The sequence below is a fragment of the Pelodiscus sinensis genome, chromosome 2 (genome assembly GCF_052426305.1).
Source record: "Pelodiscus sinensis isolate ZL-2025 chromosome 2, ASM5242630v1, whole genome shotgun sequence".
Taxonomy (NCBI): domain Eukaryota; kingdom Metazoa; phylum Chordata; order Testudines; family Trionychidae; genus Pelodiscus; species Pelodiscus sinensis.
Window position 1 is genome coordinate 23,981,945 of NC_143053.1, and position 18,174 is coordinate 24,000,118.

Genomic DNA, 18,174 nt, shown 5'->3' on the forward strand with positions numbered 1-18,174 from the left:
TGCTATAGGTGGTGCCAAATGTGCTTTTACCATTAGAGTGTGATATCAATGCAACATGAAGTTTTTAATCATTGCTTTTTTCAGGAAAGCATCTTCAGTGTATTTAAAACGTTTTCTTAAATGTAATTACAAATAAGAATATTGGATTCAAGTTGAAACATACTAGATGGTAGTCATGTTAGTTGCTCTTTTTGAGTTATGTCAGTGACATTTCCAGAGTTTGTGCAGCAGTTTTGCTCCAGTCATTGGGGTTCCTCTTTTGCTAAATTTTATAAAACACAGAGGAAAACATAGTTGTTCTTTCAGAGACGTCCCCAGAGGTGATCAACAGCAGGTGTCAGGGCGTTCCAGCGCCGCAGAGCGGATTCTTCCTAGCAATGCATTGGGGCCACACATGTGTAGTGCAGGAGGTGCATGGTGCCACCCAGCACCACCGTGCATGCACGGCCATCCTCCCTTCAGTTCCTTCACACCATCACCAGCTCAAGACAGACCTCCGCAGTGCTCTTTGTTCCTCAATAGTTCTCTATAGATAGATAGATAGATTCGTTAACTCCAAATTCTCCCTAGTTGTTCGTGAAGTTCTTAAAAAAAAAAAAAAAAGGCTGTTCGCCCCAAGTTGGTTCTCCCACCATTTAAGATCATCTGGAACGAGGGGCTCACTGGAGTTTAAACTCTGCACAGACCACAACAACGCAAAGCTGGCCTCAGATGGCCACGCAAAATCCGTCAAGTGTCTTGGGGACTTCCATATTCAAAGGGACTGCCCACACTGTGCTAAACTTAAGGCACCAATGCAGAAAGACAGAGACCTCCATTTAAAAATGCTCATGATAGAGAAGGGCAAACACCCTTCCTCATATCAGGGCTCTCAGCAGATTGCCAATGATAAGGGGGAAAAAACAAAGAATCCCCGAAGAAATGTGCCACCTCTCTGCCACAAGATCTGCACTCACCTAAATGGCCTTTGACCAAGAAGCAGGTGACAAAAGCTGGAAAATCACGCCTAAGCAAGTACGATATGCCGGGTACCTCTGGTGCTGACTGAGCTCCCCACAGATGTGCCTCACACAGCGCCCATATAGAAGCTACAGGCCATTCAGTGCCTACCTCGCAGAACTTGGCACCGAGCATGGTGCCAAACAGCGCTGTGCCTGAGATCACAGCACTGAAAGTGGTTACAAGGGCACTGCAACAGCTGACAGGGCAGCCTATTGGCACTTCCCCGCTTTTGCTGACCACAGCAACTTTTCACAGTGTGTGCTCTGTGTCTAGAATACCACAGTTGTGGCACTGGCGCCGCTTGCAACTTCATTAGCAACTTTCACTTACTGGCATCAGAGAAATCTTGTGTCTCCTTCACTTTTAGCTCTCCATTTTTAAGAACTGACAAATTATCTTACCACAATTCAAATACACATCATCACCTACTTTATTATCAACTGATGCTGACAAGGAGCCAGAGGTTTTCTCACCCCAGCTTTTGCCACGTACAGAAACATCAGGACACTTGTTCCATGCTTATTTTGTCCACCCTACCAACATGGGCATGGCCCCCTGGGCTCCATACCCATGGATACCACCACCCATGCCTTATCCACCGCAATGGCAGTATTGGAGTCCATGGCCTCAACATCACAAAAAGAGGCCATATAATACAAAGAACGCTATGAAAGCACTTTGTCCCCTGTCCCAATCCTCTCTAATACAAAGAGAATGGAGTGAAATTGATGAACAGTAGTCCACCAATTTAGGTTCGGACGCATTACTAGACACAAATTCACCATCTGTGACAGGCAAGGCTGTTATGCCACTACCCCTGGCAACCACTAAAGACTTCACCCCTTTCCAGGAACTTTTTAAGAGAGTTGCAGCTGAACTAAATATTGCCATGGAGGAAGTGCAGGACACACAACATGAGCTTACAAACATCCTGCAGTCTACACCTCCTTCAGAAATCGCCTTGCCTATTAACTCAGCCACCACGACTCCTGCCAATTCTTTGGAAAACTCCTGCCTCAATACCTCCCACCTGCAAAAAGGCAGACCACAAGTATTGTGTCACACCAAAGGAGTCGGAGTTTTTATTTACTCATCCACCACCAAACTCCCTAGTAGTGAACATGGCTCAGCAAAGAAACAAGCAACAACAAAGTTGTTTCATGCCATTCTGACAGGGAAAATAAAAGATTAGACACGCTCGGCAAAAAGGTGTACACCTCACAATCACGAGTGGCAGATCAACCGTTCAGTTCTGACAGTTATTCACACAGTGGGGATACCCTCACATAGACCTATTCGCCATCAGAACAAACAAAAAATGCCTACTTTATTGCTCCAGTGGGGGCATGGGAAAGCACTCATTTGGAGACGCTCTTATCCTCAAGTGGAATGACCACCTACTCTATACATTCCCTCCCTTTCTCCTCCTCAACAGAGTACTCATCAAAATATGGAGGGACAAAGCAAGGGTTATCCTAATAGCATCTTGGTGGCCCCAGCAGGTCTCGTTTTGTACACTGGGCTGCTTCCCGTAACATATCACCGGAGGATGCCTCCCTACCTACATTCCTTGATTACTTACTACATCTTAAGCAATCCAGCCTTTCCATGAGCTCAATTAGTATACAGTACATCTTGCAGCAATAACAATGTTCTATATGACCATCGATGACACCATGGTCTTTGTGCATCCCACAACAAAGAACTTCCTCAAGGCTTACACTCCCTATATCCTGATGTTTCTGCCCTACAGGAACTATGGGACCTACATCTGGTACTGAGCACACCCATGAAGCCTCTGTTCCAACCTATGGCCACATGCTCCCTTCTCCACAATGCTCAAAATGGCATTCTCACTTGCAATGATGTCCACTCATTGGGTAGGAGAGATGGCTGCCCTAATGACAGACCCACCATTTACCATCTTTTTTAAGGATAAAGTCTTTCTATAGACATATCTGAAGTTTTTACCTTCCACCTGAAGCTCTGCCTTCCACCTTAACCAAACAATACACTTACCTATATTCTTTCCAAAGCCTCATGCCAATGCCTTTGAGGCACAGATGTATACACTTGACATCCACAGATCACTCTCCTTCTACCTCCACAGAGCAAAACTTTTTAGGTTGTCCCCACGACTCTTAGTCTCCATTGCGGATGTAACAAGCGGCATCAGCTATCATCTGAAAGACTATCCCATTGGATCTCTGACTACGTCACAATGTGCTACAATCTGAACCATTTACCACCACCTACCTCAGTCCATGCACACTCCATGAGAGTGGTCGCCACTTCCTTCGCTTACCTGAAGAAGGCTCTCATCAATGATGGATGTGCTGCTACTACATGGACATCAGAATAAACCTTCACCAGACACTATGCACTTTCCACTGGCCCTCTTTATCCTACAAGGGTAGCAAAGGCCGTACTAACAACTGCTTACCTCCCTGATCCAAAGTCCCTACCTCCATTGGACAAATTGTTTTGCAGTCCCCCCCAGAGACCTCTCTCTCTCTCAGAGGTTACTCACCTTAGCTGTAACCGACATTCTTCAAGATGAGCGTCCCTACCCTCCCTTCCTCCCCTCTACTTTGGATCAAAAACAAAAAATATTTTCCAGGTAGAGAAGGAACTGAAGGGAGGGTGGCCACACATGTGCGGTAGTGCCAGGTGGCACTCGGCGTGCAATGCTTGCATGGCCCCACTGCACTGCTAGGAAGAATCTGCTCTGTGGCGCTGGGACGCACCAGAACCTGCTGTGGAGTTCCCCCAGGGACGCTCATCTTGAAGAATGTCAGTTACAGCCAAGGTGAGTTACCTCCTCTTCCTACCGCAAAAACTTTTCAGTCATTTCTCTTTCTCTCAAACTTTGAACTATGCTTGTTTTGAGCTGTAATGCCTCACTAGTAACTGTTCCTGCTGTGTGAACCTAGAAAAGACAGACAGGAATAACAACTCATTTTACTTAGGATTGCAGATTGTATCTCAGTCCCTCTCCTAAAGTTGTCGTCCTATATGGTATTCAGTTAAATTATTTTTAAAAAGAGTAAATGCATGCTTGAGACACAAAGTGAATGGGGTAATAGTCTTTTATTGAACCAGTTTCTGCTGGTGAGAGTGACACGTTCCTCAGCTCAGGTTGTCTCTCTCACCAAAAGAAGTTGATCCTGTAAAATATATTACCTCTCCTACCTTGTCTTGCTAATATCCTGGGATTTACATAGCTACAGCTACACTGCATAGAGGACCATTTTTAAGCATATGCAGAATATGCAGCTACTTGGAGCATCATTGTGCCCTATATTTAGTAATGCTTTATGAGGCGCATCTAACGCTGGCCATGGGCAGTGCTGGCTCGAGTGGTCCCAATCCCCCAGTCTCCCACTCCTACTCTGCCTTCTGGCCTCGATTCTCCTGCCCTCTGCTCCCCCGCCCCAACCTGCTACGCCAATCCTCTGCTCCACCTCCAGCCCACTGTTCTGGAGGGCTGCAACGCTCCCCCATCTGCCTGGTCCCCCATCAGCGTCCCTGCCCTGTTCCTTCTTCCCACAGCTCCCACTCCTGCAGCTTTGATCAAGATAGTAGTTATCATGAAGTACAGGATGCAAGACGGGGATACAAACATCATGACTCTGAGTGTATTGCAAAACTGAATTTCTCAGCATTTTATTGATTTGTACTACACAGCATGTGATTGGTTGAACCTACTGTCTTGTGTGGCAAAAGTTGCTACTATTTTAGCTTCTTGCATAGCTTTTTGATTTTATAGCTTCCCTAGATACTGCTAGTTGTGCTGGATTTTATTGTTCTGTGATGTAGACAGGAAATAAGTTGAAGCAATAAAATTTATTTTTCATGCAACTCATTTTCACTTTCAGACTTGCAAATGTGTTCCACTTACCTGCTAATTGTCTTTGACAGTAAAATCTAAAATGAGATGTTAAATGTGGAAACTACTGGCATTTGTCTTTTTTATTAATATTATTTAGTGCTATTGTGATTAGGCATGTTAGATATTGGGTAATTGAATAGTCCTCAAGAGTGGGGCCGGCAGCCTGTGCACTTCTGCCCCACTCCCGACCCCTGTCACCCGGCGCTGCTGGCTCTATATCAGGTAGGAGCCTGTCTGCAAGGGGAACCAGATTAAAAACCAGCCCCCCGTGCAGACTGGCTGCCTGCCACCCCACGCTGCTGCCTCTGATACAGAGGCAGCAGCGCGGAGTGACAGCAGCCCTTTCCGCAAGGGTTGGAGCTCCCCGCAGACAGAGGCTGCTGCAGGGGGAGGGAGATGGAGCAGTCTCTGTCCAAGGCTGGTCTGGCAGAAGCCCCTGTCTACGGGTGTCTGAGCTCCCTGTGGACAACGGCTGCTCTGCCTCCCATGGAGCAGCCTCTGTCTGCAGCAAGCCACAGGCAGAGGCTGGTCCAGCAGCAGACCCTGTCCGTGGAGGATTCCAGCTCGCCTCCCCCAACCCCCATGGACATGGGCTGCTGCCACAAAGTAGCTTCTGTCTGCAGTGGGTCCAGACTCACTGTGGACAGAAGCTGCTCTGCAGGGGAGCTTGGGCCCACCATAGACAGAAGCTGCTTCGCAGCAGTCTCCCTGGCCCCCACTTCCCGCTGCTGCCTCTGATACAGAGGCATCATGGGGGGGTTGGAGTAGTAGTAGTTGACAAGATTAACTGATAAGCTTATCGGTTAATCATATAGTTGACTATTCGTTGACAACTCTAATTGTGATATAGCACCCAATAATCGCAGTCATGATTGAGATCCTGTTAAGCATTGAATAGAACATATAGGTGGACATTCTCCGTGCCTCAAACAGCTTACAGTCATTATTATGAGTAAACATAACAAGTGAGTGTAACAAATAATAGGAGGGAAGGAGGAAGATGAAGACGACATAGCAGGCTAAAATGTGCACAGCTTGATGGTTCCAAATAATTTTGAATTTTATTTTAAAGATTATCTCTATATTTTAACACTTGTTCCTCCTTGATTTTTAGGTACTTCACACGACTGGAGGCTACGATGTGGTGCTGTGGACCTGTACTTCACGCTTTTTGGCCTTAGTAGACCTTCTTGTTTGCCATTACCAGAGCTTGGACTGGTCCTTAATCTGAAAGAAAAGAAAGCTGTTCTTAATCCTACCATCATCCCTGAGTCAGTGGCAAACAATCAGGAACCTGTGAACAATCCTAACAATCATGGACAACTGATAGGATTTCAAAACACTGTAAGCACTGACTATCTGCACATACCCCTTCACCCTGCTTTGAGTACTTCCATTGGCTCCCAGTTGTACTGTGTAATTAATTCACATTTCTTGTCTGAATTTTCAAGACTTAATTCTTTGTCCTTTTTGGTTTTTATTACCCACATCTCTCCCAATATAATGCTAGCCTTAATAGCCTGTTTCTCTCTCTCTCCCATTCCACCATTGCCTATTCCCTAATCTGTGGAAAAACCTTCTAGGTAGTTTGCTGAGCTCACACCCACTTCTGATTTGTATCCATTCTAAAATGTAACTGTTCTTCTTTGAGTGCTTGTTCATGTGCATTCCAGTTTGTTGTGTGTTCATGCATGCATGGAAACTGGAACATTTTTGCCTAGCAATAACTGTCAGGTCAGCCTAGGCACTCTCTGGAAGGTGCTGATATGACTCTTGATATAGCCTTGTTGACCCACCAGCCCCCCTACTTCCTCCTTAGTGTCTGGTAATGGCAGCTGGAAAATCTCACTCTTGCTATTGCAAGCACTCCTATCAGCATTTAGTGTTTAGAGTTAATAATTTTAGTATAGTTCTAGTTTGTAATTAGTTTGTTGTTTTTTTCCCCTTTTCCTCGAACCGGGACATGCCTCAGTCCCCAGGATTTAAAGCTTGTGGCAAGCTTATGCCAAAGTGTGACCCTCATACAGAGTGTCTAAAGTGCCTGGGTGAAGGTCACGAAAAGGAGAAGTGCTGCATTTGTAAGAGCTTTCAACTGCACTCTGAAGGACTGTGAGCAGAGACTCAGAATCCTGCTTATGGAGACCATTCTTCACCCCCAATTGGATTCGGTGCCATAAGGCCCAACATGCAGTGCTGCATCATCAGCACAGAGGGCCCTGGTGCCATTGACCTGTGATGCGAGTAGAGACCAGCACTGACATGGTATCAACACGGCACCGACTGTAGAGGCACTCAGCGCAGGTCTGTGTCCTCTGTGCCTCAGAAGAAGCAGAGGCATGAAAGGGGTAGATCCTCCAGAGCAGGCAAGCTGCTGGGCAGACCAAGACACACCTCTGGGTATATTGACTCCTGTCCCACAAAGGGGTCCAGTCAAGTCTGATCCATGAATGCTCCCTGGAGCTACATGGCTGGGATTTTCAACTTCCTTTCACCCTGGAAACTTACGAGGGAGCCCGAGATGATACAGATGACTGCACTTGAGCCTTCTAGGAGGGACAAGGCACCTGTGTCAACTAGACTGCCAGTCGATCTTGTGATAAGCCCTTTCTGCTGCCATGTCGTTCATCTTCCCGGGTGCACACTTCCCTGCTGAGGTCAATTCAGGATGTGGCATTGTATAAATCACTGAAGTCACATCGTTCAGCATCGCACCACCTTGGTCATCAGCCTCCAAGTCAGAATCTGACATGGAGTCCAACCGCTCTAGAAGGTCCAGGTCTCAGCACCATCATCAGCTCCCTTCTTGGCTTAATCCATGGTTCCAGAATTAGGTTAGCATCAATAGCCTCGGCACCTGGGGTTATTGTCGGCATGTGTGATTCCCAAGGATCTTTCTTTGTTTGTGGGCACCTCGGCCTTCCTTTTTACTCCAACATCAACCTTGGTACTGATGACTGGAGCTGGTTCGATGTCAACATCTGTCCCATTTTCAGTGGCGACCATTTCAGTGCCGATGACTTCTCTGCCGATGATGACTGCTCCAGCATCAACCATGATTACTCCACCATCAACTCTGTCAGGGAGCACAACCACTCCAGTATGACCACCTTTCGCACCGGCACTGGTGGCCCCCTCAGCGTCACAGCCTTTTCAGGTCTCTGCAATGAGGCTGGCACCTATACATATCTCCTCATCAGGAGTGCAATAGGATCCTTTAAGAGCAGAGGGCAGTGCCGCCCTCAATCTAATTAACTCTTACTTTCAGAAAGCTGTCACTCCCTTGGCTTCCCGTAGCTCACCTTGACTGTAAATGCTGAACCAGAGCCAATGGGAGACACAAGGCTCTGTGTCTATGGAGCCTTTAGATAAACCATCCAGAGTGGCCCATTAGCAGCTTTCCAAAGTGCACAATAGCCCACTTTGAGAAACACTGCTTTGGAGGATCAAAATATCACGAGTGCAGAAATTTGGTGTTAATATGTGGATCATTAGAGATTTGAATTGCTTCTGAAAGTTATCAGCATTTGTTCAATACTTAACTTATTCACATATAACTAGTTTCTATCCTCAGCTGTGCTTCAGGAATGTCTTTCTATATAAATATTTCTGTAACATTCTTTGTTGTATGTGAGTATCTCAGAGCAACTAATAGGTAGAGATGTGTGTTTGAAGGCAGCTATGGCCATTAACTTGTAATCTACTTGGAAGCAGCATAGTCTGAAGAATGTGTGAGCAAAGGACATCATTTCACTGTATCAGTTGTTTGTGCAACTTGCTTAAATATGTGTCTTTGTTATTAGATATGCTTATAGCACACACAGTACCTTAATATAGGGATGATAATGCATTTTCCTGCTTTAAGGATCTAGGTTTCCTCCTCTTGGTTCCCAGAACATAATTGTGTTCATCTTAAAAATATATATATTACCCATAACTGATGCTAAATTAGTTTTGCTTTTGTAATACAAACAGAATAATACAGTACAGAATTTGGATAGCACCTCTGGCAAACTTTCTTCCTGAATATTTCACGGACTAAATAGTGTTAGAGGTAATAACAGAACATGAAATGAAGAAGTCTGAACAAGCAAAAATGTATTTTTGTGAAATACAAAGAATTTCTGACAGATGCTACAGCATGTCTAAGTTGACTAAATTGTCCTTTGATGAAGCAGGTTACCTAACAAACAAGGTACTAACCAACTTCAACGGGCCTTTATTTAACAAAGGTGAAACCTCTTTACAAAGCTGCTGCTGCACCCCTCTGTAGCTCTCACTCAACCATGGCTCATCTCCTCCACCCTCCTTCCTGTTTCCTGTGCTTCCTAAAAATTACAAGCAGCATCTAAAACACCATACTGTACTATAAGCATGAGTTGTTTGAGAAGGAGAATTGTTACATTATTCTGTAATCTGCTGTGGGAGGTAAATTACCAAGGCTGAAGTTTTAATTCTAGAGAGCACGCATTTATAGCCACTTGATTAATGTGGGACACCCTTGATTCAAAAGTGGCACAGCACCTTAATATAGTAATAAATGCATCTAATGTTCTGGAGAAAAGGCTGTTGTAAGACTTACTTTAGTCTAGATTTTAGTAAGGATTAATATTTATTTCTGTAAGCGTATGTATTTACCTTTATTTTGTATTTTTGTATTTTTAATACCTATAACTGTGTTATTTGTAACTCATTAGACATATACATTTATTTTCATGTTCCTCTTATCCGAGCAATAATTTTTAAAAGGGTCTTACACATCTTCTTTCTGGAGAAAAACTGCTATGACATCTAAAAGAATATCAGAGTCATAACTCTTATATTTGACTTTTATTCAATAAAATGTTAGCTTTTAAAATTAACCTCTGAAGATTATTTTTAATCCCTTGTATAGGTCGAAATTATGATGATTATTAGGTTGAAACTATGATGATTATTGGCTGAGATTTGACATGAGGAGAGGTATTGAGACAGATATAGAGAGAGGATTTTCAGGAGCTGCAAAGATTTGTTACATACCAACAGTACCATGATTATGAGAGAGAGAGAGAAGAGAGGCCAGTTCTAGATATTCAGAGGGAGCAAGAATGAGAGAAAAAAGAAAGCATGTTTATAGGAGAGGTTGGCTCAAGTCCATGAAAGGTTTTAGGGATTTTTTTTGTCTCAACTACAGGGAAGATTCTGTTCAAGTCAAATATGTGTTCAATGATTATGTCTCTTTTACATTTAAATATGCTTTTGCTGTCTTCTTATTTTAATCTTTAAATGCTGCTTCAGGAGGATGATCATCTTGTTAAGGAAACAGCATCCTGCATTTCTGTTCATCAGCAAGGAATGAAGAGGAAGGCTGATATGCCACTTGGATCCCCGTTGGAGCCAGGGCAGATACTAGAGAAGAATGAAGACAGTAAAGTCAAACTAAAAATCAGAGTAAGAAAATGGCAATTCAGCTTTAACAATATGCTAATTAGGATAACAGTAAAGTTAAAGTCTTTGCTGAGTTTTCTAACTGCTGTAGCTAAGAAAAGGTAAATTGTGCAAATGTGTAAGGTAGTTGTTTAGATTACTTTAGCAAAATTATCCCCCCACCAGATTCTTCATTGGTTAGCAGGAAATGAAGCTGCCAATTAATTGTTCTAACTGTTCATGATGTTTTCACTGTAAATTAGAAAGAAGGATAATGTGCAAGACTTTTATATTATATTTTCTTCATTTTTTATTCATGATTAGTGATAAAATTTGGTTCTTTTCACTAGAAAAATAAGGCCTGTTAGAATTAATAATACTCCCTTATTTTTGCATATTTCTTGCTGATGTTTATAGTTCTCAAACTCTCAGGAAGAGGAGGAAATTGATATGGACACTGTTCATGATAGTCAAGCTTTTATTTATCATCACTTGAATATGCTGGAGAGACCATCAACACCAGGTATGAATAAGTCAATTGGCAGATCACAGATAGTATGAAAGTCTTAACCAATTAAAGTGTTCTTGTTTTGCAGCTCCTTCCCCCCCCCCCCCCCCCCATGCAATTTAGTGAATGTTTGAGCATTGATGAGAAGCAAGTAGATTGCTTTTTGAGTCTTATATGTCTTTTGGATTCAGGAATAGTTCATATAGGTATATATTACTGTTTTCTGGTTGTATATTTTTGATACATATCTTAGTAAGTAAATATGCCATGCTTAGAGAAGAAACTCCAAATTAGAATAAGCTGAATCCATAAAAAACATTAGGGAGAAGAAAAATTGAACCAGTCAGTGATTTGGGAAAGTTGGTTTCTGACTTTATTTGGTTACAAAAAAAAAACATTTTAAAATAGATAAATATAAATCAGAAGCAAATGTGATCTAATAACAAATGTATAGTGTGACCAATCTGAATAAGCGCTAACTGGGTTAATTCTAGTAATAAAGACACTTAAACTGGCTTCAGAAATTCTTATAACAGTTTAAAACTTGAAAATCCTCCCTTTGTGACTACCTTTTTATTTCCTGTCCTCGAGACAATTATCTAGTGGAGTTCTTTTACTCATCTTTTCTGGAATTTTACCTCTAACTATTATTTTTTGGTAATATATTTTGACACATTTCTTAAGCAAAGTTCCCTACTCAACTTCCATAATCTGTCATTAAAAGAGAAATTCACTACCTTACCAACACTAATTAATCTTTGATTTCTCATTCTTCTAGCGTGTTTCTTAAATAATTTCCAAGATTTTTTCCATAACTTTGCTAAACTGTTTGAAAAGTAATTTGCAACATTTTACTTTTTAAAGAATAGTAATTGACCTTATGAAGGGCAGTGAGCATAGGACTACTTCTAAATATAAGGGTTACAGATTTTTTTTTAAGGTAAGTGTGTTTGTCAGTCATAAGATATATAGGACTTAAAGGAACCTCAGTAGTCCTCTAATTTGGTACCCTGAACTCAAGGCAAAACTATGTAGGGTATGTCAACAATGTCCATTGGCATGGGCAGTGTAGTCACACTTTGTCACCGGGGAGAGCTCGCCTCGTGATTTAAAAAAAAAAAAAAACCTCACCCTGAACAAGGAGTGGTCGCTTTATTTCTGGGAGCAGAGTTCCCAACAATAAAGCACTGTCTATACTGGCACTTTTCAGCGCTAAAACTTTGGTTTCTCAGGAGGATGTTTTTTCACACCCCTCAACAAATAAAGTTTTAATGCTGAAAGTGGCAGTTAAGTAACCAGACCATTCCTGACAAGTGTTTGTCTTACCTTTTCTTAATGATAGAGGTTCCATAGCTTCCCCAGATACTTTATTCCAGTGCTTAACTGCCCTGACAATGAATGAGCTTTGCCTGATGTCCAAACCACCCTCGCTACAGTTTAAGGCCATGGCTTCTTGTCCAATCCTCAGAGGGTAGCAAGAACAGTTTTCACCCTCCTCTTGTTAACAACCTTTTATGGTGAAGCAGTGAAAGTAGGTCCTTCAGACCTGGCTAGGAAGGCTGCAGGCAAGCAACCAATCCATGCTCACCATGCTCAGATAAAAGAAGCTGCAGGGCGTGAGCAGCTGAGTACTGACTGGGTCCAGGAAGTGTTTCAAGGCTGTGAAACTCTGTAGGCAAGGGGACAAGTTCTGTTTAGAATTTCAAGAAAGGGGCTAGCATTTAAAGGGCTCAAGGACAGATCTGAAAATCCCACAGAGGGGTCAACTATTTGTTGAACTTTATTACCCCTCAGAAGAGGGCTGAAGATGACAGGTCTGGAGAGCTAGGTCAGTGAGAACTGCTAAGACAAAGAGGCTGCAGGGAGAAAGTGCTGGTGGCACTGCTCCGTAACAGACTTAAAGCTAACCCAGAAGGACTTGATAACTGAGCCGGGAAACAGAGCTGAAGACACCAATGAGGGGGCAGGAAAAGACTCTGTTGGACCTTTTACCCCAGAAGGGGCTCATTCATGCATGTTAACTGTGTTTTAGTGAGAGGCCTGAGCCACAGAAGGCCCACCTGATAATGGTCACAGCCTATAGGGGGCACCAAGAAAAAGAAAGAGCATGAGTGCACACCATCACAGCATACCTGAAAGATCACTTTTTTGCAGTTGTGTTAAACTGTTGAATTTTATTTAGCGTATGATACACTATAACCTCTGGATCGCTTTCTGCAGTACTCCTTACTAGGCAGTTTCCCCCCATTGCAGTTGACTGTTGCTACTTAAGTGGTGAGCTTTGCATTTGACCTTATTGGATTTCAACCTATTTACTTAACACCATTTCTCCAGGTTGTTTGGATCATTTTGAATTTTAATCTTATCCCCAAAGCACTTGCAAACTCTCCTTCCCCTCCCCCCCAGTTTGGTCTCATCCACAAACTGTGTATGTGCACTGTCCATTCTAGGGATGTCAGCGAGTAGTCGACTGTATGATTAACCGATGAGCCTACCCTTATTGGCTAATCTTGTCGATTACTTGCATTTCCCCCACCCTTGCTGCCTCTGTATCAGAGGCAATGGAGGGAAAGCAGGAGCCAGTGATAGGGAGGTGTGACGGGGTGAAGGAACCCCGCATTCTAGGGGGGCTCTGGGAGAATCTGCAAGAGGGAGGGTTGCAGGAGATGCATGACAGCAGGGAAGCCGCAGACAGAGAAACCTGAGCCCTAGCGGAAGACGTGGCCAGAGTTAAGGGAGCCACAGGCGCAGCAGAGGCGGGGAAAATGGCAACGGCGGCGCTGATGGACAACGTCACCCGCCAAGCTGGTGGGGGACTTAAAATGGAGCTTGGACCCAGGGGAAGGGAGAAAGGAGTGGAGAGTGAATCAGCTGTGAGTGGGGAGAAGCTATAGGTTGTGGGGGAGGAAGCGGCCCAGGGCAGGGCTGTGGAACCCGTGAGCAGGTGTGTTTGGGGGCCACAACCCCATCCGCTGGTCAGGAATTGGCATCCCTACCGTAGGACCCTGGGTCAGGACCCGGGGAGAGAGGGCAGGCCCGGGTCCCCCTACCTTGCCACTGGGGCTCGTTGTCTACACTGGGGAGGGAGGGAGCCCCGTCTGGGGAAAGCTTAACTTGTGCCTGATAGTGATTAAGGAGCTATTAGTCTATGGCGATTTTGACTATGCAACTGACAGTGACCCTGACGCCGTAATCGACATTGAACCGGTATATATTGAATTGGTAACTAAGGGGGGATCCGAGCAGCACATAATAAAGTACTTTTCAGGGACTCGAGCTGGTGGTGACTCCTTCTGCTGTTGGACCCTTGTACAGGAGGAGTCATCTTAAAAGCCGGTTCCCCCAAGCACCAGCTCTGCAGTGCCACCTGTCCCTTCTCACCCGTGCTGCTGCCTCTGTCAGAGGCAGCAGTACAGGAAGGGGGGAGCACGGGACGCTGCTTTGTGGCAGCAGCCCCTGTGCGTGAAGCTCCAAGCTCCCCTCGGGCAGAGGCTGCTCCTCATTCCATGGAACAGCCTCTGTCTGCAGCAAGCCTGGACCTGCTACCGACAGAGGTTGGTCCCCAGCAGCAATCCCTATCTGTGGAGGTGAGGGGGATCCAAACTCACCGTGGACAGAGTCTGATCCGGCAACAGCCTCTGTCCACAAGGAACTTGGACCCTCCACGGACAGGGGCTGCTGCTGGACCAACCTCTGTCCATGGCCTGGGCTGCCGTGGACAGAGGCTGCTTCATGGCAGCTTCCCTCCTCCCCTCCTCCCAGCAGCTTCTGTCCATGGGGAGCTCAGATCCCCTTGGACAGGGGTGGCTGCCATCCCACGCTGCTGCCTCTGATACAGAGGCAGCAGCGGGGGGCAGCTGGTCTGCGTGGGGAGCTGGTTTTTAAACTGGCCCCCCTTGCGGACCAGCTCCCAGCTGCCACCCCGTGCTGCTGCCTCTGTATCAGAGGCAGTAGCGTGAGGTGGCAGGGAGCTCCCTGGGAGTGGGGCAGAAGTGCACTTAACTGCTGGCCCCCCCCCCCCAGGGACTATCAAATAGTCGTGTAACCGCAAAGATTTCATGCAGTTACATGACCATTCAAATACAGGCAGTCCCCGAGTTACGCGAATCCGACTTATGTCGGATCCGCAGTTACGTATGGGGCTTTTCTCGCCCCAGAGTACAGGAGCGGCGGGACGCCCAGATGCGCCGCGGTCCCGCCGCCCGCGTCTTCCAGGGCGAGAAAAGCTGCTCCGCGTCTCCCTGTTCTGCTGGGGGGGAGCCCCCCTCCCCAGCAGAACAGGGAGACGCGGAGCAAAGCCGCGAAGCACGCGGGCAGCGGGACAACCCAGATGCGCCACGGCTGTCCCGCTGCCGGCGTCCTCCGAGGCTTTGCTCCCCGTCTCCCTAGTCTGCTGGGGGGAGCCCTCCCCCGCAGACCAGGGAGATGGGGAGCAAAGCCGCGGAGGATGCAGGCAGGACCGCGGCGCGTCTCAGCGGTCCCGCCACCCGCGTCTCCCTGGTCCTGCTGGGGGGGGGGGGGGGCGCAGCTAGTGCGCCCCCCTCCCAGCAGACCAGGCTTTTCTCGCCGACAACGCCTGGGGTAGAGCAGCTGGGGTGCTGCCGGGTTGGTCCCGCAGCGCCGCTCCTAGGCGCTACTGGACCAACCCAGCAGCACCCCAGCTGCTCTGCCCCAGGCGTCCCCAAGTCAGCCGCTGCTGAAACTGACCAGCGGCTGACTACAGGAAGCCCGAGGCAGAGTTGCTCTGCCCCGGCTTCCTGGAATCAGCCGCTGATCAGTTTCAGCAGCGGCTGACTTGGGGACACCTGGGGCAGAGCAACTGGGGTGCTTCCGGGTTGGTCCCCGCAGCGCTGAGGTGCGGCGCTGCGGGACCTACCCAGCAGCGCCCCAGCTGCTCTGTCCCAGGCATCCAAATTCAGCTGCTGTTGAAACTGATCAGCGGCTGATTCCAGGAAGCCCACGACAGAGCAACTCTGCCTCTGGCTTCCTGTAGTCAGCCGCTGGTCAGTTTCAGCAGCGGCTGAATCTGGACGCCAGTTCCGACTTACATACAAATTCAACTTAAGAACAAACCTACAATCCCTATCTTGTACGTAACCCAGGGACTGCCTGTACCTAGTAGCTAACATCCCTATTCCATACCATTATCCAAATCACTAATGAAGATATTGGAGGCAACTTGTCCCTGCACCAATCCCTGCAAGACCTCACGTGATATGCCCTATCATCTTGAATGTGTAGTCCTGATAACTGCTCTCTGGGAACAGTTTTCAAACCAGTTTTGCACTCACCTTATAATAGCTCCATTTAGGATATATTTCCCTGATTTGTTTATATGAGACTATATCTATTGCTGTCCCAGTATCCACAAGGCTTCTTCTCTTGTAGAAGAAAGCTAGTAATGCGTTTGACATAATTTTATCTTTACAAATCACATTGACTGCTACTTATCCCACTTATCTGCTAGGTGTTTGCAAATTGATTGCTTGATTATTTGCTCAATTTTCTTTCCCTTTGCTATTGTTAAACTGACGGGCCATGTTCCCAGAGTTGTCCTTTTTCCCTTCTTTATAGATTGGCACTGTACATCTCCTTTTCTGCTGTTATTGTAAAGCATGGTGCATGCTGGGGCATCTGAGTCATCTCAGATACTCATTAGCATATGAAGATGGTATGTTGAGGGTTATTTATAACTTTTATGTGATGTTTTGCAACATTTTGTTTTAATATTTTATACACTATGGGGTATAAAGTCAAAAACAAGAACTGCAAAACTGCCAAATTGTTTACAAATGGGACTTACGGGACCCTCCATCAGCCAGCTCCATGTTCTAATATAGTTCCATATTAAGTATGGTGAGGTTCAGAATGGGTGTTTTCTAAAACATAGTGGAATGGAGGCCCATTGGCCATTATTTATAGAAACCTATAATGGACAAAAAAATTAGTCTGAGATTAGGTACTGAATAACCCACTTACCCATGCTATTTATACATTTAGCTCAGATGAAATACATTTCGTTTCTTAGGTCACTAAGAAATCAGACATTATATTTGACTTTGAATGTGCATGGAACTCACGCCTTTGAAAATCATATTTTGAGAGATAAAGTGAGTGAGGATTACCTACCCTACCATCTATCTCTAATATCATGTGACCAACATGGCTACAACTACACTCCATACACCACTGTATTTTGAGACCATTTGATCGTTTTGCATTGTTTTTTTCCCTTGTTTTCTATTCCATGATTTAGACTGCTAGAGACAGTTATATTAAAAATATTCTTTGCTTTTAAAACTTCACCTTTTTCTTTTTGGTACAAATTTCTTTTTGGTATGAATTTCAGATGAGCAATAAAGGCAGATGAGCTCAAATAACAAACAAGTGAGGAAAAATCATACCTTATCTAAATAGAATTGCTTCCAAATGCAGTTTTCTTACTTTTTGAAAGATATCAGTGAGTCTTTACAGCCAAGATTTTCAGAGGGATTTGAATTATTGCAGAACTGGCAGAGTAAGTGCACTTCAACTGTTTGTGGTATTGAAGTGCCTTTTGATGGAGGTGATAAAGTAGACCATCTTTTTAGTAGATATCAAGACACTCGTGTCATCTCCAAACCAAGGTACCCTGAAAGAAAAGTGGGGTCTTAGTCCATATACAGCATCTCCTCAGAGCTGTGAGCCAGGCTCACATCAGCTCTTACAAAACATTAGGGAATTCGCCAAACATAGTTCTAGCTTTGCAAATAGCAGCTGGAAAGAGGCAGTTCATGCTGGCTTTGAAAGTTGCCATATTTATATGTGAGTGATATTCAGCATGCTTTTTTGATTTCCCCACAGGATAATAAACTGGACTCAAACACAAATATTTCCATGTTACTGTGTTTTGCAGTACACCATGTAAACTTGATTTTCTTTGCTATATTACTGCTTTGCAAGCTTTCTTTTGTATCCTTTCACCCATAAAGTCAGCCCAAGAAGTTAGGGTTGAGACCCATAACAAGGATAGTAAAGGGAGGCTTGCAGTACAACTGGTTATTTTCTGAATAAATAGGATTTCAGTTTTTAATGTTGTAATTATAACACCTTTCACAGTTCAGCTTCCATTGGAAAAAGTTTTCAAACTTCGGTTTAAAATGCCCTTAATACAAGTGACATTCTTTTTATGCTGTTCAAACCATGAATGCTTCTATGCATCTTACAAAAAATAATTAAACTGTGAAATATCCTTTAAACTTGCTGTTATGTTATTTATAGTTCTTCCCTAAATACAGCAGCTGTGAATCAACAGAAGCATTTTTTCAGCTTCTGAAGTCATTGAAGATCAGATTTCTAATATGAAAAACAGAATTTTTATTTGCTGTTA

At 44.8% G+C, this 18,174-nt stretch overlaps 1 protein-coding gene across 2 annotated transcripts in view; it reads left to right on the forward strand.

Moving 5' to 3' along the window:
- TAF2 (TATA-box binding protein associated factor 2) overlaps positions 1-18,174 on the forward strand; it is a 113,729-nt gene that overhangs the window by 85,307 nt on the left and 10,248 nt on the right. For both annotated transcript variants that reach the window (XM_014577326.4, XM_014577327.4), the window contains 3 exons: positions 6,009-6,238; positions 10,169-10,321; positions 10,715-10,820. In XM_014577326.4, the coding sequence (XP_014432812.1) occupies positions 6,009-6,238; positions 10,169-10,321; positions 10,715-10,820 (489 nt within the window). The remainder of the gene's footprint in view (positions 1-6,008; positions 6,239-10,168; positions 10,322-10,714; positions 10,821-18,174) is intronic.